Source organism: Amblyomma americanum, chromosome 4 (genome assembly GCF_052857255.1).
Source record: "Amblyomma americanum isolate KBUSLIRL-KWMA chromosome 4, ASM5285725v1, whole genome shotgun sequence".
Classification (NCBI taxonomy): Eukaryota; Metazoa; Arthropoda; class Arachnida; order Ixodida; family Ixodidae; genus Amblyomma; species Amblyomma americanum.
In genome coordinates, this window is record NC_135500.1 from 136,203,973 (window position 1) to 136,230,676 (window position 26,704).

At 46.4% G+C, this 26,704-nt stretch overlaps 1 protein-coding gene across 1 annotated transcript; it reads left to right on the top strand.

The window, feature by feature from the left end:
* Positions 1-373: 373 nt before the first annotated feature.
* On the top strand, positions 374-21,968 carry LOC144130378 (acid-sensing ion channel 4-A-like). Its single transcript, XM_077664301.1, has 8 exons — positions 374-498; positions 5,620-5,724; positions 7,673-7,784; positions 9,427-9,514; positions 13,835-13,880; positions 17,262-17,296; positions 17,834-17,906; positions 21,754-21,968. The coding sequence occupies exons 1-8, from the start codon at positions 394-396 to the stop codon at positions 21,934-21,936; spliced, it is 747 nt and encodes a 248-aa protein (XP_077520427.1). The 5' UTR covers positions 374-393; the 3' UTR covers positions 21,937-21,968.
* The last annotated feature ends 4,736 nt before the right edge of the window (positions 21,969-26,704 follow it).

The window sequence follows — 26,704 nt, forward strand, 5'->3', positions numbered from 1 at the left end:
CAACTGGAGTGGGGCGTCCAGTTATTAATCGTTCAAGGCAGAACTCGCGAAGCGTTCGGTCACTGCGTGTAACTAAATGTCAGTATTCTGTATACGCATGGAGAGAAGGGTAATTAGGGCAGGAGGGGCCAGTGTTGAGCAGAGAAAGGATCTGTCGGGAAGGTCTAGTGTCTGCATTTGGATTTTGCGAGACGATGTGCTCTTGGATGACGATAAGTCAATGGGTCAATGTAGTTTTTCTCGCTAATTTAGGATTGCCTTTGTGTTAGCTGCTTGTAGTTCGCTGTGGACTGCCTTGTAAATTGCTAGTATTTCTGTCTTTGCATCTTTGCTGCAGGCCTGACGCTCACGCTGGATTTGCAGCCCTTCGAGTACTTGCCAACGAGTACCTCCATGGGCTTTTTGGTCATGGTGCACGGCCATGGTTTCAGGGCGGACGTCTGCCAGGATTCAGTGTTCGCCCAACCCGGTTACGTCACCTACATCGGCCTGCGACAGGTACTGTAGTCTGCAGGTACAATAATTGCAGTCGTAGCTGTATAAACCTTTTCCAGGAATAACATAATAACAGAACACTCTCAAAGGTTAATAGCATCCAGTGGTTACCGTCCGAGTGATGACGCTAGGCTTCTCACCAGACAATCAACGTTTCATCGGTTTCATTACAAGATTACGCAAGCACCTCATTAATAATGAAAACTAATTTCTTTGTGGTAGATCAGTGTTGTCTTCGTAACTTCAAAAAGTGGGAATACCTTACGACGATTTGTTTTATTAGGTGTTTTTATCGTTAATGTCATTCGTGGCGTGCGACCAGCCTATCATCAAAGATCATGTCTTTCCCTCCAGTTAATCAGCGCTGTTAATCACGTCTTGTTATCAGGCGAACACTTTTTGTCAAATAACAGTTTTCTCTTTGGGCATGCAATCACTGAATGGCTCCTTCCGTGGTGAAAGTGCTGCGGGATCACTGTCATTTCTTTGCGCACTTGAGTGAAAACGTATGAGGTGTTTTTTGTGGAGCTTACACCTTAAAATTCGACCGAATGAAGATGAATCCCCGAATTCGCTCGAGCTGAGAAAACCAATCACGTGTGGCGGTTCGGGACGGCGTGTATGAGCACAAGGTCAAGCGAACGAATCGCGGCCGTGATTCGATCGAGGCCGAATGCAAAAACGCCCGTGTGCTGAGCGTTAACAGTGCACGTTAAAGAACCGCGCATGGTGAAATTAATCCGAGCTCGTCTTTATGGCGGTATTTTTTGCTCGCTCTTTCTGCTTTATCCCTTCTTCCTCTGTTTTCATCCTCTCCCCCTCCCCCTCTACCCTTTCCGTCGTGGTCCGGTTCTGGCGTCTATTACGATCAAGACAGGTTTTCTCAAGCGTTTTATTTCTTGAGGACGCCTTTTGCGCTGGAGATTTCGACTTTGCGGAAAGCTAAGTTCCTTGCTACCTTTCTTCACTATACTGATTTCTGACTCAGCTCTCTTCTTTTCACCCGCCGCGGGGGATCAGTGGTTAGCGCGCTCGGCTACTGATCCGGAGTTCCCGGGTTCGAACCCGACCGCGGCGGCTGCATTTTTATGGAGGCAAAACGCTAAGGCGCCCGTGTGCTGTGCGATGTCAGTGCACGTTAAAGATCCCCGGGTGGTCGAAATAATCTCCGGAGCCCTCCACTACGGCACCTCTTTCTTTCTTTCTTCTTTCACTGCCTCCTTTATCCCTTCCCTTACGGCGCGGTTCAGGTGTCCAACGATATATGAGACAGATACTGTACCGTTTCCTTTCCCCAAAAAACCAATTATACAATTACATCTCCTCTTTTCTCGTCCCCCTTTATGTTACCTCTTTCCTTTCCCGCATAATGCATGGGTAGAAAGCCGTACTTTCTTCAGTTGTCATTTTCACCTTTCATTCTCTCTCTTTCTCTCAAGCACCGCCTACCACCGCGTAGCAGTGAGCCCGAATATGCCGAAAACCTCTACTGTCAGTGCAACTGGGCGGCTGGATCGCATTCTCCGCTAGCGCATACGTCGCTCCCATGTTACTCCTTGACAGCAGACGGGGCCAACCGCGTAGCTCGTTCGTAAACTGCTCGTTTCAAAAGGCTAATATCTCACCGGGCAAGTGGCTAATCGTGCTGATGTATAAAGGCACAGAATTTTCTAGAAACGCAATTAGGTCAAATTCGTTAAACATTCTGGGTAGCATAACGTTTCAGAAGGCTGGCATCGCATGGGCAAGCGGCGGGTGGTGATTCTGGTATGCAAAGCAAAACCTTGCGTAGAACGCAATTTGGTGAAATTTGTTAAACGCCATGGATAACAATATGCTGTATATTTTTGCATTTTCTTTTCGCCAGTTACCCAACATTACAGAGGCAACAGTTTCCCTCGTGTCCTCAATGTGCCCCTTTCTATTTCAACAAGAAAAAAAAAATCTCGAGTATAAAAATAGCCCACGAAAGCGCTCTCACCGTTTGCCGCCGCAGCGCGACTACAGCACTGGGCGCCTTGGCCTGATAACAAGGTGCCCTTTCCGCGTCCTCTGCTGGCACCCAGAATAGAGCTCTGTGATGGTTGTGAAACAAGCCTCAGCTTGTGCAGGCGCCGCTGGCGTCTATTATTAATATGCCGTGAAAATATACTGAACGTGACACGCGTGACACATAACAACAATAACTCGATTTCTTCTCTTTTGATCGCTTAGACTATTTAAGAATGAGCTAGGCCATGCTGCGTAATTTCGTGCGTAATTGTATGCAAGCGCGGGGTAATTTCCGAAAATCTCGGGCGAGATACGACCAACTTCTCCAGAAATTGCTACCTGATCAGTCGGCGAAGAGTGCCCCTTAAAGCAGCTCACGCCATGACAGGCCTAAAGGCCTGGTCAATCACTAGCCACATATACCGCGGGCGACAGAAGAGTGTGAACGACGCTTCGGCAGTAAAAGACTTGTGGCGCGCATTACATAGTGACAGTCGAACAATTGTTTATGCATACGCAAGTAAAATTTACTTTCGCGTACGCACCTAAAGGCAGCAAACTTCTTTGTTTCAGTTACGCAACGCGACAGCAGGTTCTGAACGCCGCAGAGTGGTTGGTCGCTATTACTTTGTCCCTGACTGCACACCAGCCGTCAAAATAAATGAAAAGGAAACTAATCTGTTTGAATCTAAAGCGTAATGGCCGAGATTTATCGGTACACTGTGTACTTAGCCCAATTACAATTAGGCCGCATTATCAACTGAAGTGTGCTTGAGATGAAGGTGATGAAATCAAAATTTTTCGCTAATATTGCCTTCCTTTTACCTTTGACAGCACCTATACGTGGCGAATATACCCTATATCTCCTTGCTGCAAGCGAACACACAAAAATGCGCCAACGCCGATGGCTGTCGGACATATAATTAGGGCCCTTCTGTTTCGGGTTTTCTCCCTCCAAAATTGGGGGGGGGGGGGGGGGGGGTAAAACTCAGGAGACATTTTCTTAGCTCAACTTCTGATACAAATTGGGTTGTTCAGCAAAAAATTTCATAATTCGTGTTTTTTCGCGCCTTAATTAGCAGCAGAAAACAATTTACTATAAGCATATCTTGTTTTGCGGTTTCTTGTTCATTATTTCATAATCATCTTGGAAATGGCAGCTTACACTTAAGAAGAAACTGCTAGCTTTTATGAAATCAGATTTTTTTTCTTCTTATCTGTTACCATATAATTTGCCGCGTACATTACAAATGATCTGCGCACATGCGCATTCATGCACGACCTTTCTGGGTTGCAACTGCGCAAACATTTTTTCCATGCATCACACCGGCAGCTTTAAATGAGCAAGGGCTTGGGAGAACATCTTCAGCCTTTATAGCCTTAACGTAGCGATCCCAATAACACATCTTGTCACTAAATGTGTTTTGGCCTCTTGCATCTAAAACGTATTTCTCAAGCTTAACCTCTAACTGAGTCGAGCCACACCAGGGGTTTCAGGGAAGGCTTTTAAATTTGTCAAAAATAGGCTTTTGGGGGTAAAAATATGGCTTTTGCGGCATTGCATTACCAGTGCTGCCTGACATTAGAAAACCGGTGAATTCTCTTAAGCACTAAGCTGGTTAACTAATTTATGTAATTATTAACTTTCTAGCTATGAGAGTCAGGCACCTAGTTGCAAATAGACACTTGTAGCCGGTCGTTAGTAACAGCCATATAAATTTTTAGAAGTTAGAAAACGCGATTATCCTTGTCACTGTGGCTAGACAAAATTTGGCTCTTTTGAGTACTTACATGCACTGGAAATGATCGGCCTGCATGCTTTTCGAAAGCACATGTATTTTGGCACGATGTAGGCAAATTTTGTTGAGCCACAGCGCCGAGGATAATCGCATTTTCTAAGTTCTACAAACTGATATGGCTACTAATATTGACCGGCTACCAATCCCTGATTGCAACTAGACGCCTAACTCTAATAGTTAGAAAATCAACTATTAAAAATTAGTTAACCAACTTGCTACTTAAGACGATTCAGTGGTTTTCTGGTGTCCGCCAACACTGGTAACCTTATGCCGCAATTAGAGCCATATTTTTGCCCTAAAAAGCCTTTTTTTTTCATTTGAAAGTCTTCCCTGAAACACCTGGTATATGACAAGCGTTAAAGGGGGCTTAACATCCACAGCTAACAGAGAACACCGCTCTGAAATAAGCATAAGATATCCGCTCATTTCCGTCCGGCAATTTCTTCAGCTTTGTGATGCAAGAAAATGTATGTCCTCAGAAGGCGCCTTCGCTTTAAAAATCAGTTTTAACTCGGCTTTGAAAACAAATTGGGGTCCAAGAATCGAGTAATAATAATTGGATTTTGGGGAAAGGAAATGGCGCAGTAAATGGCGCAGTATCTGTCTCATATATCGTTGGACACCTGAACCACGCCGTAAGGGAAGGGATAAAGGAAAGAGTGAAAGTAGAAAGAGGAGCCGTAGTCGAGGGCTCCGGAATAATTTCGACTGCCTAGGGATCTTTAACGTGCACTGACATCGCACAGCACACGGGTGCCTTAGTGTTTTGCCTCCATAAAAACGCAGCCGTCGCGATCGGGTTCGAACCCGGGAACTCCGGATCAGTAGCCGAGCGCCATAACCACTGAGCCACCGCGGCGGGTCCAAGAATCGAGTAAAATACGATTTTACCTGAAAACTAAAGGCCCTCAACATGAAATGTGCTTGTTCAGATCTTTGCTGCGGTGTCAGGCTTATTGTGAGACTGCGCGTAAGTGTATAGGCAAGGTTAACGCTGCGTGTAGCTTCAGTCATGATGTTATGTGAATGTTGCTGGTACCAGCGACGTTGGAAGCTCGTAACATCTGAGTTGGAAGATGGTCAATAGGCTGGACTTCAGAAGACTTGAAAACGATGAAGAGGGTTAAGAGACGATGACAAGTCCTTTGATAGAAACGTTGGCAAGCGGTTTAAGGCTTCCCTCCTGGCTTTGTCCATGTTGTGCTGCTTGGACAAGGTGAATCTCTTGCTCTAAGAATGACAAGCCTCCAACCAGCGAGCGCCGTCTATGTACTGAAGCAATATTTTCTTTCAAAGGGGATGATGAGCGCGCTGCTTGTCTCCCGTTGTGCAGGAGAGGCGCACAGCCCTGCCGGAGCCGTACCAACCCTCGTGCAGAGATACCTGGCCCCGGAGGCTCCAATACTACCTACAGAATAGCACGCGCTACACCCGCGAGGTATTTACTGCACACGTATACTGTTGTGGCTTTGCAGTTCTATGGGACGTCTGCACACTTGAGGCATAGATGGCTTCTAACAGCGCAAGGGGGGGAGAGGATATATACTGGGAATGCAGGATTGTGTCTCGGCTGATGTCCTTGCAAAAGGCGATGTTCATTTAAAGCTAAAATGTACATCTATGGGAGCAGGCTGGCGGGACGAAGACCACCCAAATCTTCAACTGTCTCCGGATGAGGTTGAGGTTGAGGTGTTGAATGCTACAGGTGGGGTTAGCCTTGCTTTGTCTGCCGGCAATTGCTCCACCGCAGCGTCCCTTCGATATTAACAATGCCGCATCTCCCCCGCTAAGCGCACAGTCTCGCACAGTCTCTTATAATAGCACACATTCTCTCCCGCAGTTACCATCTACGCACACAATCAATCCACACAGTTCACATCACAGTCCACTCCAGAAGTCACCATCTATGCACATATTCTGTCACAGTAGAACAAAGGCCATTATAGTGCCACACTTCATACACACATTCACTCACAGTATAAAGTAGTCCACTCCGGAAGACACCATCTACGCACACATTCAATCACCGTAGGCCATAGTCCGTTCCTGCTGTCACCATTTAAAAACAAGATCCGTGTCTTGCAGAAATGTTAAAAGAAGGCGTGCAGCCTCCCTTCTGCATGTCTGGTTTCCACTCGGGTAGACAATGTCCTGCACTGCGCTGTGACGGGTTCCTGTCTTCTTGAAGGAAGCGAACATCACATGCCTTTCCGCGTTGTACTCTGGGCAGTACATAATATAATGTTCGGATCAGCTACATCGGAAGCGCTTTTGCCTACCGGAGGCCTAGGAGGGAACATTATGAGCAAACGTAAGCCTCGCACATAAACTGTACCTTAATTGCAGTAACTTTGGTTCTCGTTCTCGGTGAGTGCTCTTGTAGAAATGGACTTACTTCACTTCATCCAAGCTCTGGCGGCAAGCCATTTTCAAGAGTGGAACCAGCAGTTGGACGGGATCAGTTAGTAGATCGTGTTAATTCGGTTGTGAACTGTAATTTTCTATAGCAGCCCTGTTTTACGCTACTTCAAGAATAATAAATAAGAAAACACTAATTATAATTCTTCCAAGCGCAGACACACGGCTGCACATGGATGCTAAAAAGCTTTCGCGACACTTCGTCAGTACCTAGGAATGCAACCCGTGCTCCAACCTGTTTGGGGAAGTCCAATAGAGTCAAAGGAATACAAGAAGATCGAATGTATAAGCTTCAAATATGACAATAATTACTAATTAGCGTCCACCCAAATGTGATAGTTTCGGGTTCGATACAAGATGATTTTTCTACAACAACAAAGTTTCTGTTACAGATTTCCTTTAAAATAAGTACATTAGCACCCACCCAAGCGCAGACAAACGGCTGCGCACGTTTCCTCCGTGGAGCGTAGGTTTCCTTTGTTCTGCTTGTGAATTACGATCATATGATCTCTTGTCTTTTATTATGAAATATGTCAAAAATATTAGAAGCTTAACGCCATGGCGGCAAAGACGAGTTGGCGATGCATAGTAAACAACCGCGTAGGACACGAAGACGAAGCGGGGAAACACGCGCTGTACGTCTCTCAACTAGCGTTTATAGAGAACAGGCGCAGTATATCACTGGCCGCAGACGCTCACACAGAAAAATTATGATAAAAAGCTTCATAACACAGCCATTACACACAATGCTAAGTGATATAACAAGCAGTTATTTCTTATCATACAAAGTAATGCTTCGGTGACGTTTACCGTATACTAGATGTTGCCAGTTCGTCTTACTTTGTGTTATCGCATGGAAGTTGTATCATTTGATATGAAGCTGGAACCTTGCATAACCTCATTTCGTTTCATAGCAGGAAGCCTCAAACATCAGCGCACACGCAACTGCTTATTTATCTCTCTGACAGGACTGCCTCAAGATATGCCACCAGGAGATACTCCGGCATATGTGCAAGTGTGAGTCACTGAGCCTGCCGTTCTCGTCACGCGAAGACAGCATCAAGATGCCCCTCTGCGGAGGTACTATATTTTCCCCCACAAGTGACCTTAAACGCACATTTCAAAAAAAAAAGAAATATCCAAACTTGTTTAACTCTGCAGTGCTTTTAGCTTCCTCCTCGGCGATCTCAGTCGAAGAAACGCGTCTGAAAATATCGGCGAAACTGACGCCTGCAGCAAATGCTATAATAACAATAATTGATTTCTGGGGAAACGAAATGGGCCCCGCCGCGGTGGCTCAGTGGTTAGGGCGCTCGACTACTGAACCGAAGTTCCCGGGTTCGAACCCGACCGCGGCGGCTGCGTTTTTATGGAGGAAAAACGCTGAGGCGCCCGTGTGCTGTGCGATGTCAGTGCACGTTAAAGATCCCCAGGTGGTCGAAATTATTCTGGAGTCCTCCACTACGACACCTCTTCTTCCTGTCTTCTTTCACTCCCTCCTTTATCCCTTCCCTTACGGCGCGGTTCAGGTGTCCAACGATATATGAGACAGATACTGCGCCATTTCCTTCCCCCCCCCCCAAAAAAAAACAATTATTATTAAACGAAATGGCGCAGTATCTGTCTCATATATCGTTGGACACCTGAACCGCGCCGTAAGGGAAGGGATAAAGGAGGGAGTGAAAGAAGACAGGAAGAAGAGGTGTCGTAGTGGAGGACTCCAGAATAATTTCGACCACCTGGGGATCTTTAACGTGCGCTGACAGCGCACAGCACACGGGCGCCTTAGCGTTTCAAAGCGAAATTTTCGGAACGAATTCAGATCCACACAAAAATAAATAAAAACTATACCTGTATGCTCCGAACTGGATTCAAACCACCGCTGTTGCGAAACGAACATCCGCCTCACAACAAATTAGTCATTGCCGTCCCCCCTTTTTTTTTAATACGTGATATTTTTTAACGGCAGTGCAGGCGAGGGAACAAACGCGGGTAAACGACATCCTAGTCGAAATGAAGAGGAAGTAACGGGCTTGCGCAGGGCATGTAATGCGAAGGGAAGATAACCGCTGGACCTTAAGGGTAACGGAGTGAATTCGAAGAGAAGGCAAGCGTAGCTGGGGGCGGCAGAAAGTTAGGTGGGCGGATGAGATTAGGAAGTTTGCGGGGATATAGTGGGCGAAGCTGGCAAAAGACAGGGTTAATTGGAGAGACGTGGAAGAGGCTTAGTCCTGCAGTGAGTGTAGTCAAGCTGATGATGATTTTTTAGCGTATTCGTGTGAGCTGGTGCTATTTAAAAAGCTGCCCACTCGTGACTTGTGCGCCCATTAATCCGGTCACCGCGGCGCGAACCCGTGCCGAGTGCTGTTTAAGCATTAAATTCATTTAGCTGCCATTCTCGCTGCTTTTGTAGTAGTTGTTATTATTGTTAGCCTAACATACCCGCATTGGGGGATCTTAGGGCTCCTCACTCATTTTCACCCCCTTTATTCTTTATTTTGCTTTCGCGCACAGCGTTAAACAAAACGTATTTTCGTTGTCGAATATAGGTCATCAATACGACGTCACGCATCCTACAAATGCGGACTTGTTTTTCGATAATTGAGGAAAAAATTTATGATCGGCAATCTTCGTTTTCGATGCTTGTTAGTCTTAATTTTGACCTGCAAGATCCCCGTTTTCGTCTGTTGCTTCCTGCCTCGAAACTTGCGTTCAAACGCAGAGAAACGCTGGGAGTGCGTCCAGAATGTGCGGGCAATCATGGACCTCAAGGCAGTGGAACGCTTCTGCCGCTGCTACCGATCTTGCGTGTGAGTGCCATTTTTTGAAGCCGAAGCTTCACTACGCTATACGGAAAGCCGATTTCGCCGTGCTTTGGCGGTTGACCTTCAAGTGAGCCAGAGGTCAGTATGGCTATAGACATTACCATATGTGGTCCACCATGGCGTCGCACCACTTGACCTTTGACCTTTCGATTCGCCGGTAGAGGGCGGTGGAACTGTCACGTGACAATCGCGTGTTGTCGCGCGATGGAATCTGCCGTTGGGACGTCAGTCTGGGGTGAATATATAGGCCGCAGCGTTCACTGGGTAACCAATCTCCCGCGATCAACCATCAGTTTAACTGCCACCTGCCAAGGTGCGGAACGCACTCAACGTTAAAGTCACCATGCCGCGTCTACTTTCCCGATACACCACAGCTTTCGTTCTCTAACAAGGTTCAGCAGTAAATCAACTGCAGCTAATTTTTTGTGTCGGGCAGTCCCAGCTGAAGAAGACGTAACTAGCGGTCTGAAATGCGCAAAATTTGAAATGCTGAATGCGGGTTAATCGCCTCCAGGACCTCAGACACGTAGTCCGAGTATGATGAATATCGTTGTGCCAGCAGTGCAGCACTGTCCGTGCAGAGTTAGACAGTTCACCGCCAAGACTGCGTCACGTAGGCCTCTAGGCCAGCACAGAAGCTAAAAAATAAAAAGTAGCAAATATGAAGGAACCAACATTAAAGTTGAAAATTTTGGTACTAAACACGGGCAAATTTCGTAGGTGAAGAAATATATTGGGGTGATATACGTTGTTTTCTTTGCTGGTGCATGACATAATATCTGATCTCGGCTGCAGTAGCTCAGAGGAAACTTGACGACACCGATGTCAGGACAACCCAGCACATGACAACTCTCTTGCATGAAAGCAAGCGCTTTGTAAATGTTTAAAGCCCTCTTGGGGTCTTATTAAAACTGAACAGCACTTCGGCAGCTGTAGATGGCGTAAGCTTAGCAGGGAGTTAGTTCATCGCATATTAGTTGCGTTAGAACAGTTCTTAGTGTGTGGCTCGCTCCACACCTGGCTTCCGCGAAACTGCACAATTTTACTCACAGCGGTGCGCTGTGAGGCTCCAACAACACTCGCAGGCCAGCTTATCCGTCCCCTGAAAGGGCTTATGCATGGTGCTGGTGATGTTGGTTGGTTGCGCGGTGACAACGAATATTACGTTTGCTGGTTCTGTTGAACCACGGTGGCGGTAAGGATAAACTGTATAAGAACTGCAGATTGGGCTAGTTGGTGTTGATGCATAGTGGTGGTTCAAGAGCGCAAAAACACACAAAGACCAAGTAGGAGACGAGACACACAAAGGATACTTCCCTCGACGACTTTACTTGTAAGGCAGCCGTACTTTCTCCATTAGGCGAAATTCTCTCTCTCTCTCTCTCTGTGTGTGTGTGTGTGTGTGTGTGTGTGTGTGTGTGTGTGTGTGTGTGTGTGTGTGTGTGTGTGTGTGTGTGTGTGTGTGTGTGTGTGTGTGTGTGTGTGTGTGTGTGTGTGTGTGTGTGTGTGTGTGTGTGTGTGTGTGTGTGTGTGTGTGTGTGTGTGTGTGTGTGTGTGTGTGTGTGTGTGTGTGTGTGTGTGTGTGTGTGTGTGTGTGTGTGTGTGTGTGTGTGTGTGTGTGTGTGTGTGTGTGTGTGTGTGTGTGTGTGTGTGTGTGTGTGTGTGTGTGTGTGTGTGTGTGTGTGTGTGTGTGTGTGTGTGTGTGTGTGTGTGTGTGTGTGTGTGTGTGTGTGTGTGTGTGTGTGTGTGTGTGTGTGTGTGTGTGTGTGTGTGTGTGTGTGTGTGTGTGTGTGTGTGTGTGTGTGTGTGTGTGTGTGTGTGTGTGTGTGTGTGTGTGTGTGTGTGTGTGTGTGTGTGTGTGTGTGTGTGTGTGTGTGTGTGTGTGTGTGTGTGTGTGTGTGTGTGTGTGTGTGTGTGTGTGTGTGTGTGTGTGTGTGTGTGTGTGTGTGTGTGTGTGTGTGTGTGTGTGTGTGTGTGTGTGTGTGTGTGTGTGTGTGTGTGTGTGTGTGTGTGTGTGTGTGTGTGTGTGTGTGTGTGTTGCTCGGGAGGAGCAACCTGGATCGCACAAAATCCACAGGTGGCAGCACCTACCATCGCAGGGGCGCATCGCTTAACCGCTGCACCACTGCGCCAGGAGTAGTATGAGGATTCCCAGGGATCTGTGAATGCTGTGTAGAGAAAGACGAATTCTGCCTATATGGGCATTAACCCATTAGGTATCGCGTCATGCCCTTAAGGTGGAGCGCCAGTTGCGGTAGGGCGGCGACTGCCTTCACGAAGTTAGCAGCGCAGTTCAGAAGGGGCGCGGCGGGGTAGCGTCGGTGGATACGTCGAGCCGTGCAGACGTAGAATCGCCAGCTGCGTGGCATTGGGTTACATCACGCCACAGCGCGCGGCGACTGCGTTCACAAAGTGAGCAGGCGGGCTTGCGCCTTCTCACACGTAGGCAGTCTGAAGTGCCTCTGCGCAGCCTTTTTCTTTTTCGTCTTTTTGTTTGTTCCTGTAGCCATGGCGGCATCGTAGGGCATGGAGAGGCCATGTCTAAAGCGGTGACTTTCGTACTGATTAGCAGCAGCAGCAGCAGTGCGGTTTTGTAGCTGCATGGCCATATTGACACACCTCCACCTTCCATTTGATTGGATGTTGAGTGTTTCCCATATATATATATATATACATACATATATATATATATATATATATATATATATATATATATATATATATATATATATATATATATATATATATATATATATATATATATATATATATATATATATATATATATATATATATATATATATATATATAGGCCTGTGATACAACAGCGGAGCGGGAAGAGACCATTTGTCGCTCTGGTCTCGAACTGCAGTCTATCTTCAATTTCTATAATGCGATAAGACTAGAAGTGCCATACGAGGCGAGCACTAAGTAATGGTCAGGTAAAGCAAGCAGCGTTGTTCTACTGGCGCGAACATGTAATTGAACAGTGTATTAAGCATAGTCCCAAAAAGAAATCAGTACTTCTTTTTTTAAGGTCTTCTGAGGCTTCCGTGTCAGGATGAATGCGGCAGCTCGTTAGGCGGAATACAAAGGCGATAACCTTTAGAGTGAGCCTCATAGCCCATATGTCCCATGGTGCCTTCTACACCATGTGCACGAGTGGTGATTTTTGCACCGTTAACTGGTATACACGCAGCCATAACACTCCTTTCGAGGCCTCGTGGTCGTCGCACGTCTGAAATTACGTCATCATATAGTTTGACCAGTGTGTCCTTAAACTATATGTTCATGTGGCCCACTATCCCTAATATTGGGCTATTTGGCACTTTATTTCCTTAGTGCACTACTCTTGTTCCGTAGCGATGGACGAAAAAAAACACCGACAAACACGCAGAGCGCCAACTACACTCTGATTTTTAATGGCGCAATAAAAAACCAGTTGATTGTTTGCGATCTTTCTGTCAGCGTGCTCCCAACGCGACCGTTCACCAGAAAATCCGGTGTCGGCGTTGTCGGCGTTGTGAACGAAAGATCACGGGCATGAATCTCGCAGGTGGTCCCTTGCGAGCAACCTAGGAGGCAGGTGAGCCCCTTAGGTCATGTTACCTAGCAGCGTCATCAGAACCTGCCACCGGATAGTGAGCAAACTGTCCACACTGGCAGGTGACAGTCACATTAATGATTGGTCGCTCGGGAAGAGCAACCTGGGTCGCACAAGGCCCACCGCTGGGAGCACCTGCCATCGCAGGGCAGTGGCCCATCGCTTAACCGCTGCACCACTGTGCCAGGAGGGACATGAGGACTCCAAGGGATCTATGAATGTACAGTAGAGAAAGACCAATTCTGCTTGCATGGGCATTAATCAACTACGCTATCACGTCGTACCCTTAAGGCGGATCTTATGTGTCCCCTCCAATTTTTTTTAGCTCCTTATTACAGAATCAGAGTAAAGCACTAAGGAATTCAAGCACTAAAAGTCCACTATGCTCATTTTCAGCTTTAGTGACGAATTAATACATTTAAATTAGTATCAGCCACTAGTGATAATGAGTCGTGTGACTTAATCATTGAAGCATAGAGAATCTGACGAGGTGTAAGTAAATTCTGGTAATGCAGCGAAAGAAGTAAAACCGCGCAAAAGACGCTGCAATGAACTCCCAAAAATATCCTTAGAAAACATCCCAAGAACATCCGCACGCCGTTCACACTAAGCGAACCCCGAAACTCGTCTCATTTTACGAAAACGCCTCTCGACGTGTTTTTGACGAGACTGCCTTTCGGTCTGCTCTCCCTTCTACGCAGCGACATCGACTACTACAAGGAGGTGTCGTTCTCTGCCCTGCCAGAGGTAAGCGAGAATGAGCGCATGCGCACAACTTAATTTCGCTTTTCGCGCGGAATCACCTTTTCTCTATCGGCCGAATTAATCACTTTGTGTGTCACTAGAACCGCGCAGCTTGGCGGATGCTGCGCAGTTATTATATCGGCACACATCGCGATCAATAACCTTAGAGGATTGTTGGCCGTGACGGCTTACCGAAGGGACAGCTGTTATTTAGCAATTCCCGTGACTTGCGAAAGCAGAACTGGAGGGGTCTCACTTTCTGGTTTCGTTACAGTCCTTGACTAATCTTACCTTCGAGGTATAGAATACATTAGAAACGTGAGGAGCTAAACATACAATATGCGGAGTAACATTAAGTAAAAAACACGCAAAGTTAAGCAATAAGATACACTGCCGATGATAATGAAGGCAGAGGATACACACGTCCAGCCTTCTCGGGCAAAAATTTTGAAAATTGGAAATATGTAAGGCACTGTTATGAAAATATTGAAGGTAATGGTCCATTATTCTGATATGCAGCAAAATATTTCTTTTAAAGCGTTTCCATCGATCGCATCGAAAAGTTAAGACTCCCATAGAAAACCAATGGGGAACGCTTTTGACGATAGTAAAAACGTGAATAGAAAAAAATTCAAGACCGACATTTTATGATCTGCGGATATATTGGTTGTTATAGTGAAGTTTACATTATATGAAACACTGCGTTCATTAACGGTTTCCCGCTCAAAAATGCTTTTGTCCAGAATTGCTGGGTATGAAAATGCGTTTTAAATACGAATGAATATATGTACGCTCGAAAATGAGTTGGGGTGATTGTAATAAGGGATGTGCATGAACTCACCTCTGACATCCTGAACCAGCATGAGCTGATGCTGCCGTGTATATTGATTTTTGTGCGTATTTTGGTACCGAAAAGTGGATCCTGGATACGCTTTGGTGTAAGTAGTAACGAATGAAGCGCGTATGGTATTCACGTCTCTATAGGTATGTCATGACTTGCATGTGTGGTATGTACAGTCATGAGCAGATACTTTGTTTGAGTCGAAGGACTCAATGGAGCCGCATTATTCCTGTCAGAAACGTGCTAAGATTCCATGTAGGTGCATCCATTTTTCACCACGCATTCATCATATTACGAGCGAAGGGGCAGCCGGTTTAAATAGGGGATGCCAACGTCTCATTTCATCACATGTAAATTAAAAAAAGAGAATAAATGAATGCCAACGACATAACAAAGCCTCTAAGCAATCAGTAATTGATGCACGTGCCCACGCGTTGGTGCACGTGCACGTGCATGTGCGTTGTGCGTGCACGCGACGTGATACTCTGTATACATCGTAGCCAGAATTGGAAACAAGATCTCACCGGAAATGAATACATACAAAACAGCGCTACAAAACATACATACAAAACAGAGCATACAAAACAGCGCTACACCTGCCGCAATCAACCTCGACGGAGAAGCTAATGGCTCTAGGTCTGCATAACACCTTTGAGGAGCTAAGGGAGGCCCAAATCGTAGCTCAGCCCCAGAGGCTAAAAAAGACCAAAACAGGGACAGAGCTGCTAAACAAGTGCGGCTGCGAGGGTGCACTGTCAGAGATAAAAATATCAAAACGAATACCAGATGAAGTGCGGGAAACAATTAGGGTAGCACCAATTCCCAAAAATATGGATCCGAACCTGCACAAATGGCGACGGGAGGCTAGGGCACCGTATGTGCAACAGAACCTAGCTAACAAAGAAAACATTACGTACACGGATGCGGCTGCATACGGAAGAACTAGACAACATAACAGAAACAGGGTGGTTGAAACGGCAATTAATCATGAGCTCAAAGAAATAGCCAGCGCAACTATCAGGGATGGCACGATTGAGGAGGCCGAAGAGGCTGCCATTGCCCTAGCGGCGGCAGAGGGCTGCCGTGCCCAAAGGTCCCTAATAATTCTAACAGACTCGCAAACAGCGTGCAGGAACTACATGAATGGCAAAATAGGGGGGGGGGGGGGGGGGCAGCGCTCCACATCCTAAAGACAGCCAAATTACCGCCGAAGGAAAAACAATTCCAACACCTAATAATGTGTGAGCCGGGACACACAGGCATCGCGGGGAATGCCGAGGCGGATAGGAGAGCTCGAGAGCTTACAAATCGAGCCTCCAACCAAACCAGCCTCGAGCAGCCTGACGCGGAACCAGTGCCCTTAGGATACTCAGATATTCTGAATTACTATATGGGGGTCAAGACTAGATATCCCCCACCTCACAAAAATTTCCACCAGCAGGAAGCGGTCTATTGGAGACAGCTACAAACTGGAACTTTCCCGAATCTAAACATGCTAAGCAAGATCCACCCAGGGCTATATAGCAGCAAATTCCCGTGGTGCGAGGACAAAGCCACGTTAATTCATACAACGTGGTGCGAAAAGAGGGCAAATGCGGCTGCAATAAACAGAATCCCGAGTGCGGAGCAGTGGGAGAGGATGCTTTCCAGCGAGGATCCGGAAAGTCTACCTGGTCCGGAAAGCCTACCTGGCGGCAAGACTCAGTGGGGCCCTGGACTAGGGGCTCCAACCCTGCCACAAGAGCCACAGACTACATCAAAAGATGTGACGAGTGCCTCTACACCGAGACCCACCCAAATATTTCTATGAATAAAGTTATTACTACTACTCGCCGCAATGAAGTTTAGATAAGATAGGAGCCGAGAGGGAGTTTGTACAAAGAACACTGATAAAATGAAGAAAGCGGTGTTGCGAATTTTACACCAAATAAAATTACTGCTAAAGTTCCCAGCGGAGCAACTCCGCTTTCTAGTGCAATCAGGGTATAGGCACAGAGCAGCTTTAGTTTATGCAGCCTTATTTTACATGCGATCACAGAAGATCAGAATGTGCTGTTGTAGCCTGTCTGATAATCTCAGGCGTTTCGATCGAAATGACATTACCCTGTTTTTGCTCTACGCTAAATGTTTACTCATGACTGCTGATTCACTTCTAGTGCATGTTCCACAAATCCTCCAATTGATGCTTCAATAGTCACCCCGTGTCAGCAACAGTCAAAACTTCAAAGGCATTGATTCGCATCGGAGTGGCGACTTATGTGATCTTGTACCAGGTAGTGTTGTGTTTCAACAAAATCAGAGGCTAGAAAGTGGTTCATAACCTATGACGGAATGCGCCTGCCCTTTCAGTGCGAAAGGACAAGAAAGCATTCGTTAGGGTGGCACATCTAGGTCTTGAAGCATTCTTTGTGTGCAAAGTGCCGGTGTGCCATTCTCAAAATCCTAAAATTAGCTTTATTTGCATGACCACATGCTTTTCTGCGCTCCCATGTCTATAGTGGCATGAAGTCAGCTCCTATGGCAAATTCTTTGTTCCCCCGCAGGATATCCACAACAACCAAACAGGACCTCAGAAACGGTAAGCGAAGCCTCAGTGAACTGTAGGCAGTGTCTGAAGCCAGTTTGTCACGCAAAGATTGTGTTAGAAAATCAGCACACCTCGCGCACAAGAAGAGTTTGCTAAATGAACATGATTTGCTAACTGACTCCAAACAGTTTTTTCATTTTCCTTTTTTTTTATTCTGACTTGTCACACCTTGTCAGCGACTTCCACCAGCACCCGTTAATTTTAGAAGGCGAGCTTGGAGTTGCGGTTTATTGAGGGAAGCAAATTGCCGCATATTCAAAATTGCGGTGACGCCGAAAAAGAAATCAGGAAATATATCTTACACCAGGCCTGTCACGAAGTCTATCATTTGCACCGGCAGGTTTCTTGCATACTTTGTAGGAACAGTTTAAGACGGTGAAGCGTTACAACTCTTACAGTCGCTGTGGCCCCGCGAAGTGCGAAAATTCTGCCAGTTTTGTTTCCTTACGTGGTTTGCTTAGCTCAGTGACACAAGTTGAGCACGCCTCCTTTCTAATAAACTGATTTTGTCTTTTTGCTTCCTTACAGCCTACTGGCTCAGGTGGTGGTTTACTTCAAGACGCTCACATTCGAGAACGTGGCCTCGGTGCCCAAATACGACGTGAGTGTCTTTCTCCTGCAACGGCCGTCATCTTGAGCTCCGCTCTGTTGAGACGCCAGCATTCGCCTTACGGGATCAACCACGTGATGTTTACGACTCCAGATCACACTAACAAACCCTTGCATTCAAGTTGTTGCTAAAGTGTGGTCCGTATGCACTCTGGCTTGCAACTTCCGTGCGCAGATGCCAGGAATTCGCCTAAACTATTTTTCCGGCGCGCGAACAACTTTGTTCTCCTGAAGGTTTGAAAAAGAAGATTAGTGCGTTACTCGTAAATACACATACTGGTACGTTTTTTTTTTTGCGTTTGAGGGAATAATCATACATCGATATACGTGCTTAGTCCTAATTTGCACAACGCATGTGTATCCCTTGGATGCCTTATATCTAAACAGGCTATCCTGTGGACATCTCATGGGTGTCTGCACTGAGTTTGTCCCGATTTTGAACGTCCCTCGGATGTCAGAATATCCTGTTTAGACGCTCGTGGGACGTCCTCACGGACACCAATTCTTTTGCGCGGGACAATCTGACGGATGCCGTAATAGGTCCCTTGGATTTTGGCGGATGTCCTACGGAGGTCTGAAAATCCATATTCGGACATTAGCCAGATGTCCGTCGGACATCTGTGGTCCAGTGGGCAGGACCAGTATGAACAATTAAGAACCCTTTTTAGAAGCCATGACACTCGTCATATGCGCATGTCTCCGAGCTCTGATGAATTCTGTTCCCACGAGAAGATGGGGACAATACAAAAGTTTATTATTCTATTTATATACCTATTGCATTCTCCTTTCGTTCATATGTCAGGCGCCGCCACGCCCCCATTTTCTCTCGGAGCTGTCAGTAAACATGTCAGAATACAAGAAGGGGCCACTAGAACCAAAAGGAACAAAATCACTGTATTTATCCATATCCATAACTGAACCTAGACAATGACCACGTACAAAACCAATTAGAAGCAAAAGATTACAGTCACTGACCAAATATAACTTGCGCATCGGATACGTGCCTTCCAGCAAACTTCGAAGTATGCTGGTGAATGTCAAGGACCCCCTGCCAGATAACCGCTTTCCCGGCGTTGTCTACCGAATCCCATGCGGTGATTGTAACCACGTTTACATAGGCGAAACGGGAAAGTTCCCCAGAAGATTGAAAGAACATCAGCGCGATGTTGATAACCACAAAGTGGCTTCCAATGCGATTGCCGAGCACGCGCACGAAAAAACGCATGATATCGCCTGGGACAACGCCGCAATTCTTTCCAAAGAGCGGAACCTGACGGCACGGCTTTTGCTTGAGTCATCATTCATCCAGACGACACCTGATACTATGAACCGGAAGGAAGGGACGATGCCACCCGTGTACATACAGTCATTACGTCATATTCTGGGTATTTAAGTTTCGAACACTGCCATTTTAGCCTCATTGTGAACAAGGAACCCGTACGGGTTCCGAAACGTCAATTAGTTATTACTTTGACTTGGTCAGTGACTGTAATCTTTTGCTTCTACTAATGCCTGACCAGACGAGCATTCGTCGAACCCTTGACTACAAAACCAATTAAAATCAAGCACCCGATCTGAGGGCGAAAACATGCCTGTTGAATACAAGAGCAATGTTATTTTTTCGTCTTCGCGGCATACCACGCACTTAGTTTTTATTGACACAAATAACGAAGCCTCCGCGCTAAAAAAAAAAGTTCAAATATGCCTCGTGAACGATAGCTGCGATTGCGGACGAATAATTTGCATTTCATTAAAAAAGAATTGCCCGTTGGACATCAGTGTACAAAAATTGGCGGTGGTTTAGCTAATGTTAAACCTGGAGTGACGCGATAGCTACAGCTGGCCGAGTGGAACTTGGTCACGTGACCAACAACGTGATGAACCACGTGATCAGCCACGGAGCCGCGACAATGAAAACTAAACGTAAAGTATGCACTGCTAGTACAGCAAACAACAACAAAAAGCAGAGCGAAGCACCGGTACAGAAAACAAGCTAGTATCACTATAAAGTTTGAATAGAGCTACAAAAATAAGTGTCGAATAGAAACCGCATAACTGTGCAAAACAGAGCACAACCAGCTGAAGTTTATTGTCAACTACCCGACGCTAATGTAAAGTGAATGAGGAGCCAGAATTATAAACTGTAAATCACCTTCACTGAGTTGTCGCAGTTTTTAAAACCAAAAGGTGAGCAGAACAGAAAAGCTGTTTTCGCACATACGCTAAGACGCCAAGCGGATAGAAAAATGAAAACTCTCGCCGTCAATCTCTTTATGTGCTAAACTCAATTATTGAACATTTTAGCCACTTCATGTACCATGAATGTGTATTTTGGAATTTTGTTCGTATTCCTGGACAAATCCATTTGGCAGAATTGTCCAACAATGTCAGTGCTTCAAGATGTCGGCTTCCAAGTTGCCACCTCAATCTGTGTAATTGTGCATGCCGGAAGGTGATGATTTGCACATAACTATCCCTAAGTGGGACGCAACCGCTGCGTGAGTGGTTTCATCTGTAAAAAGTGCAGAGTACCAGGTGAAGCTAATAACTCGTCCCTCTTAACATTAAAAAAACGAGGAAACTTTTATGTATCTCTTTACATACCGAGGAAGAGTTTCGCGCCAAGCGTTACTGTCCCGTATAAGTAACCAGAACGGTTTGGTATTAAATGTTTCAGTTAGATAGCTCGGAATCCGAGAATTCTGCCAGGTGAATACGACCGATCAAGTTTCGAATAGCGTAAAATACTGCTTGAACAAACTTCGCCAGAATTAACTTTTCGTCTTAAAATGAGCTTGAGCTCCAACGTTCAATTCAGCGAATAATTTAGAAAGCTTTGACGTGTTGCTCCAGTGTTAGGACGCATCATTTTGGCAGACATATATAGTAATTTTTGTGCGTGAAACTTCGTACCCAGAAATTTTGAGACTGCGCATATTGTAAATATTTGCTGCGCCAGGTTTACACAGAATGCCATATCGTCTTAAGTTTGCTACGACTACGCAGCTTGCTTAGCTTGAGCGGTTTCCGAGGGAATTCGCTATCACGCTTGAACCTCGGGAAGAAGTGGAGGAGGGCTCTCGTTGAAAGAAAAAGACACGATAAGTTCATCAAGATAAGCACTTATATGTCCAGAAGACATGAAAACCTTTGCCGCTCAGCAGATATTTGTACAAGAAAAGCTATATGAATACACACAAGAACACGGCCAGTTAACGACGGTAGCAGCAATATATGACGTCTTATGCTCTCTAACAGAGCATGTGCTCATGACTAATTCCGTTTGTTAATGCAAATAAGAAATAAAACGCATTGCGACATATCTTTTATAGAAACCTCTATGTTCGCTCTTCATCTCCGAAAGCAGCGCCCGATTTTCGCCCCCGATTTGAGAAAAACGTGAAAAGGGAAAAGAAAGGGCTATATTTATTGTTGAACATATCTAGACAGGGCGCAAGTACTATGCACGTACGCTGATTCGAAGCAGTTATTATAGCATGATTGCGCTTACTGACGACACCTTCACGCTCGACAAGCTACGTCATTATCAAACCCGACAAGCAGAAATACGTGACAAAGAGAACGAAAGGATCATCATTATCTGTGCCCAGTCTTGTCGTGCCGCCGCATTTCATAATGTCTTATCAGTTAGCCCTATCTCCTATGCGTTTCTGAAGCGATCTATGAGGATTACCTTCCAATGGTCACAACCATATTTCATCATCCGCCTTTTCTTGCAGCATGCGTAAGGCGGGTAATAGGCCCAGGAGAGCCTATTACGCGCGCACCTTAACGCTAACAATAGTTTAAATTGAAGTGTTTACTCTTTTTTTTTGCAGCTGGACCGCGTGCACAGCAGTTTCTGTGGTATCAACGGCATGTGCCTGGGAGTCTCCTGCTTGATGTTCTTCAGCATGCTCGATGCCTGCGTTCAAGCCCTGTGGTCCTACTGCAGGACACGGCACCAGCGGCATCGCCAGTTGTCCGCGGCGACCAGCACTTCCTCTTCCTACCAGGAATAGAAACGAACACTGGTGCTTTGTTTTGAACGAATGGGACGAATGGGCGAGGTCAAAATCAACCGCCGGTTGCAGAAATAAAAAAAATCGGGACAAAAGTCTTAGCAGACAGACAGACAGAAAAACTTTATTGAGCAAGTGAGTTTCAGACCCAGCTGGGTCCCTGGGCCACTGCGCGGTCCCGGACTGTATCAAGTAGGTCATGCCGGGACATGACGTCGGCAGCCCGAGTCACCGCAGCAAGCTGCGATGTCGGGTCTGCAGACATGAGCAGGACCTCCCAGTCCTCCCAGCTCGAGATGTCGTGCTGTCCCTGCGGGGGACGGTCAGCAGGGCAGCCGAAAAGGATATGGGAGAGTGTGGCGTGGGGGTCACCACATAGAGAGCATGCAGGGGATGTGCCGCAATAGTGGGATAAAAGCTGAGGGGATGACAGAGAGCGGGTCTGGAGGCGTCTGAAGAGGATCTGTTGGGAGTGCGTATGAGAGGGGTGGGGAGGAGGGTAAGTCAGATGGTCCAAACGGGGTATTTGCGTGAGCTCCGCAAAGGTGTGCGCCCGCTCCCTCGAGAATTTAAGGCGCAAACTGGGCGTGAACATTGGCGGCTGGCGGCCGCGGCAAGAGGTGGCGTAGACGGTATAGGCTATGCTAAATCTCTCTAATGACAAAACGGCTCACCAGAGATGCAGGGCGTCTACCAAACAGCACACCTAGAGGTAAGACGTGCCAAAACATGAATCGGAAGCGTATAGTACCGAATAAGGCTCACACAACAACACCACTGTGCATCTGCGCAGGAACACGAAAAAAAAAGTGAGTGACAGAACAACAAAGCTCTGAGCTACGAGTGTGTTGTACGGTTGAATGAACTAGACTGCAACGCGCGTATTTGTCATAGTGGGGCTTACATACAGCAGTGTCCATATGATAGCATTTTTACAGCTACAGCAGCTAAGTGCCCGTATCGTGCCGCCGTATAGTAATAGCAGTGCGCGGTAGACGCCGGCAACCGATGAGTGCGTCGCCATGAAAAGCGCGCAGAGGGTGGTAACCGTCAAATGAGAAGGGCATACGAAGGTGCGACCAGAGGGTGGTTGCCACGGGAACCACCCGAAGGGTAGCCACCCTGGGAGGAGGAGGGTTACCGCACAAGAAAAAAGGCATGGCGAGAGCATAGGAATGCGTAGCCGAACGATGTTTGCCACGGGAATTAGCCTGAGTTCCCGGAAACTAACCGGGAACCCATCTCTCCTTCCCCACCGTGGAATGAGGAGGAAGGGTGTGGCACGGTCCATCTGGGACAGCTGCTGCGAAGCGCGCCGCCCCAGGAGAGGGTCATCGGCAGCGCTGCGCTTCTAGAACGGCGGGCTATATAAAAGAATATATATTGCAGCCTTCACTTGAGCGTCGTCAGAGGGAGAGCAACTGTGAGAAAAACAACTAACAAATCAAATGATCAAGGATTGACCACAAGAACATCGCGATTAGATTGTCAAATATTAGCTTTCTCGTTTTGTGTATGCAGCTGTCATAAGCTGCCGCAGTGACACAGTGGTTATGGCGCTCGGCTGCTGACCCGAAAGACGTCGTCAGAGGGAGAGCAACTGTGAGAAAAACAACTAACAAATCAAATGATCAAGGATTGACCACAAGAACATCGCGATTAGATTGTCAAATATTAGCTTTCTCGTTTTGTGTATGCAGCTGTCATAAGCTGCCGCAGTGACACAGTGGTTATGGCGCTCGGCTGCTGACCCGAAAGACGTCGTCAGAGGGAGAGCAACTGTGAGAAAAACAACTAACAAATCAAATGATCAAGGATTGACCACAAGAACATCGCGATTAGATTGTCAAATATTAGCTTTCTCGTTTTGTGTATGCAGCTGTCATAAGCTGCCGCAGTGACACAGTGGTTATGGCGCTCGGCTGCTGACCCGAAAGACGTCGTCAGAGGGAGAGCAACTGTGAGAAAAACAACTAACAAATCAAATGATCAAGGATTGACCACAAGAACATCGCGATTAGATTGTCAAATATTAGCTTTCTCGTTTTGTGTATGCAGCTGTCATAAGCTGCCGCAGTGACACAGTGGTTATGGCGCTCGGCTGCTGACCCGAAAGACGTCGTCAGAGGGAGAGCAACTGTGAGAAAAACAACTAACAAATCAAATGATCAAGGATTGACCACAAGAACATCGCGATTAGATTGTCAAATATTAGCTTTCTCGTTTTGTGTATGCAGCTGTCATAAGCTGCCGCAGTGACACAGTGGTTATGGCGCTCGGCTGCTGACCCGAAAGACGTCGTCAGAGGGAGAGCAACTGTGAGAAAAACAACTAACAAATCAAATGATCAAGGATTGACCACAAGAACATCGCGATTAGATTGTCAAATATTAGCTTTCTCGTTTTGTGTATGCAGCTGTCATAAGCTGCCGCAGTGACACAGTGGTTATGGCGCTCGGCTGCTGACCCGAAAGACGTCGTCAGAGGGAGAGCAACTGTGAGAAAAACAACTAACAAATCAAATGATCAAGGATTGACCACAAGAACATCGCGATTAGATTGTCAAATATTAGCTTTCTCGTTTTGTGTATGCAGCTGTCATAAGCTGCCGCAGTGACACAGTGGTTATGGCGCTCGGCTGCTGACCCGAAAGACGTCGTCAGAGGGAGAGCAACTGTGAGAAAAACAACTAACAAATCAAATGATCAAGGATTGACCACAAGAACATCGCGATTAGATTGTCAAATATTAGCTTTCTCGTTTTGTGTATGCAGCTGTCATAAGCTGCCGCAGTGACACAGTGGTTATGGCGCTCGGCTGCTGACCCGAAAGACGTCGTCAGAGGGAGAGCAACTGTGAGAAAAACAACTAACAAATCAAATGATCAAGGATTGACCACAAGAACATCGCGATTAGATTGTCAAATATTAGCTTTCTCGTTTTGTGTATGCAGCTGTCATAAGCTGCCGCAGTGACACAGTGGTTATGGCGCTCGGCTGCTGACCCGAAAGACGTCGTCAGAGGGAGAGCAACTGTGAGAAAAACAACTAACAAATCAAATGATCAAGGATTGACCACAAGAACATCGCGATTAGATTGTCAAATATTAGCTTTCTCGTTTTGTGTATGCAGCTGTCATAAGCTGCCGCAGTGACACAGTGGTTATGGCGCTCGGCTGCTGACCCGAAAGACGTCGTCAGAGGGAGAGCAACTGTGAGAAAAACAACTAACAAATCAAATGATCAAGGATTGACCACAAGAACATCGCGATTAGATTGTCAAATATTAGCTTTCTCGTTTTGTGTATGCAGCTGTCATAAGCTGCCGCAGTGACACAGTGGTTATGGCGCTCGGCTGCTGACCCGAAAGACGTCGTCAGAGGGAGAGCAACTGTGAGAAAAACAACTAACAAATCAAATGATCAAGGATTGACCACAAGAACATCGCGATTAGATTGTCAAATATTAGCTTTCTCGTTTTGTGTATGCAGCTGTCATAAGCTGCCGCAGTGACACAGTGGTTATGGCGCTCGGCTGCTGACCCGAAAGACGTCGTCAGAGGGAGAGCAACTGTGAGAAAAACAACTAACAAATCAAATGATCAAGGATTGACCACAAGAACATCGCGATTAGATTGTCAAATATTAGCTTTCTCGTTTTGTGTATGCAGCTGTCATAAGCTGCCGCAGTGACACAGTGGTTATGGCGCTCGGCTGCTGACCCGAAAGACGTCGTCAGAGGGAGAGCAACTGTGAGAAAAACAACTAACAAATCAAATGATCAAGGATTGACCACAAGAACATCGCGATTAGATTGTCAAATATTAGCTTTCTCGTTTTGTGTATGCAGCTGTCATAAGCTGCCGCAGTGACACAGTGGTTATGGCGCTCGGCTGCTGACCCGAAAGACGTCGTCAGAGGGAGAGCAACTGTGAGAAAAACAACTAACAAATCAAATGATCAAGGATTGACCACAAGAACATCGCGATTAGATTGTCAAATATTAGCTTTCTCGTTTTGTGTATGCAGCTGTCATAAGCTGCCGCAGTGACACAGTGGTTATGGCGCTCGGCTGCTGACCCGAAAGACGTCGTCAGAGGGAGAGCAACTGTGAGAAAAACAACTAACAAATCAAATGATCAAGGATTGACCACAAGAACATCGCGATTAGATTGTCAAATATTAGCTTTCTCGTTTTGTGTATGCAGCTGTCATAAGCTGCCGCAGTGACACAGTGGTTATGGCGCTCGGCTGCTGACCCGAAAGACGTCGTCAGAGGGAGAGCAACTGTGAGAAAAACAACTAACAAATCAAATGATCAAGGATTGACCACAAGAACATCGCGATTAGATTGTCAAATATTAGCTTTCTCGTTTTGTGTATGCAGCTGTCATAAGCTGCCGCAGTGACACAGTGGTTATGGCGCTCGGCTGCTGACCCGAAAGACGTGGGTTCAATCCCGGCCGCGGCGGTCGAATTTCGATGGAGGCGAAATTCTAGAGGCCCATGTACTGTGCGATGTCAGTGCACGTTCAAGAACCCCAGGTGGTAGAAATTTCTGGAGCCCTTCACTACGGCATCCCTCATAGCCTGAGTCGCTTTGGGACGTTAAACCCCCATAAACCATAGATCAAACTTAAATAAACCTTTATATTCTTTTATATTGTACGTTATGATAAAGCTGTTCTGGAAGACCATCGCACAGACAACTACATTAAGAGGAAAAAAAAAACGACTGCTCAAAAACACGTAGGCGCATTTCGAAGGTAT

Coding starts and splice junctions, on each gene's coding strand:
- LOC144130378 (XM_077664301.1), top strand. CDS start 394: ATGGGCTTTTTGGTCATGGTGCACGGCCATGGTTTCAGGGCGGACGTC. Junction 5,725..7,672: donor GCACGCGCTACACCCGCGAG/GTATTTACTGCA, acceptor TCTCTCTGACAG/GACTGCCTCAAGATATGCCA. Junction 17,907..21,753: donor CCTCGGTGCCCAAATACGAC/GTGAGTGTCTTT, acceptor TTTTTTTTGCAG/CTGGACCGCGTGCACAGCAG.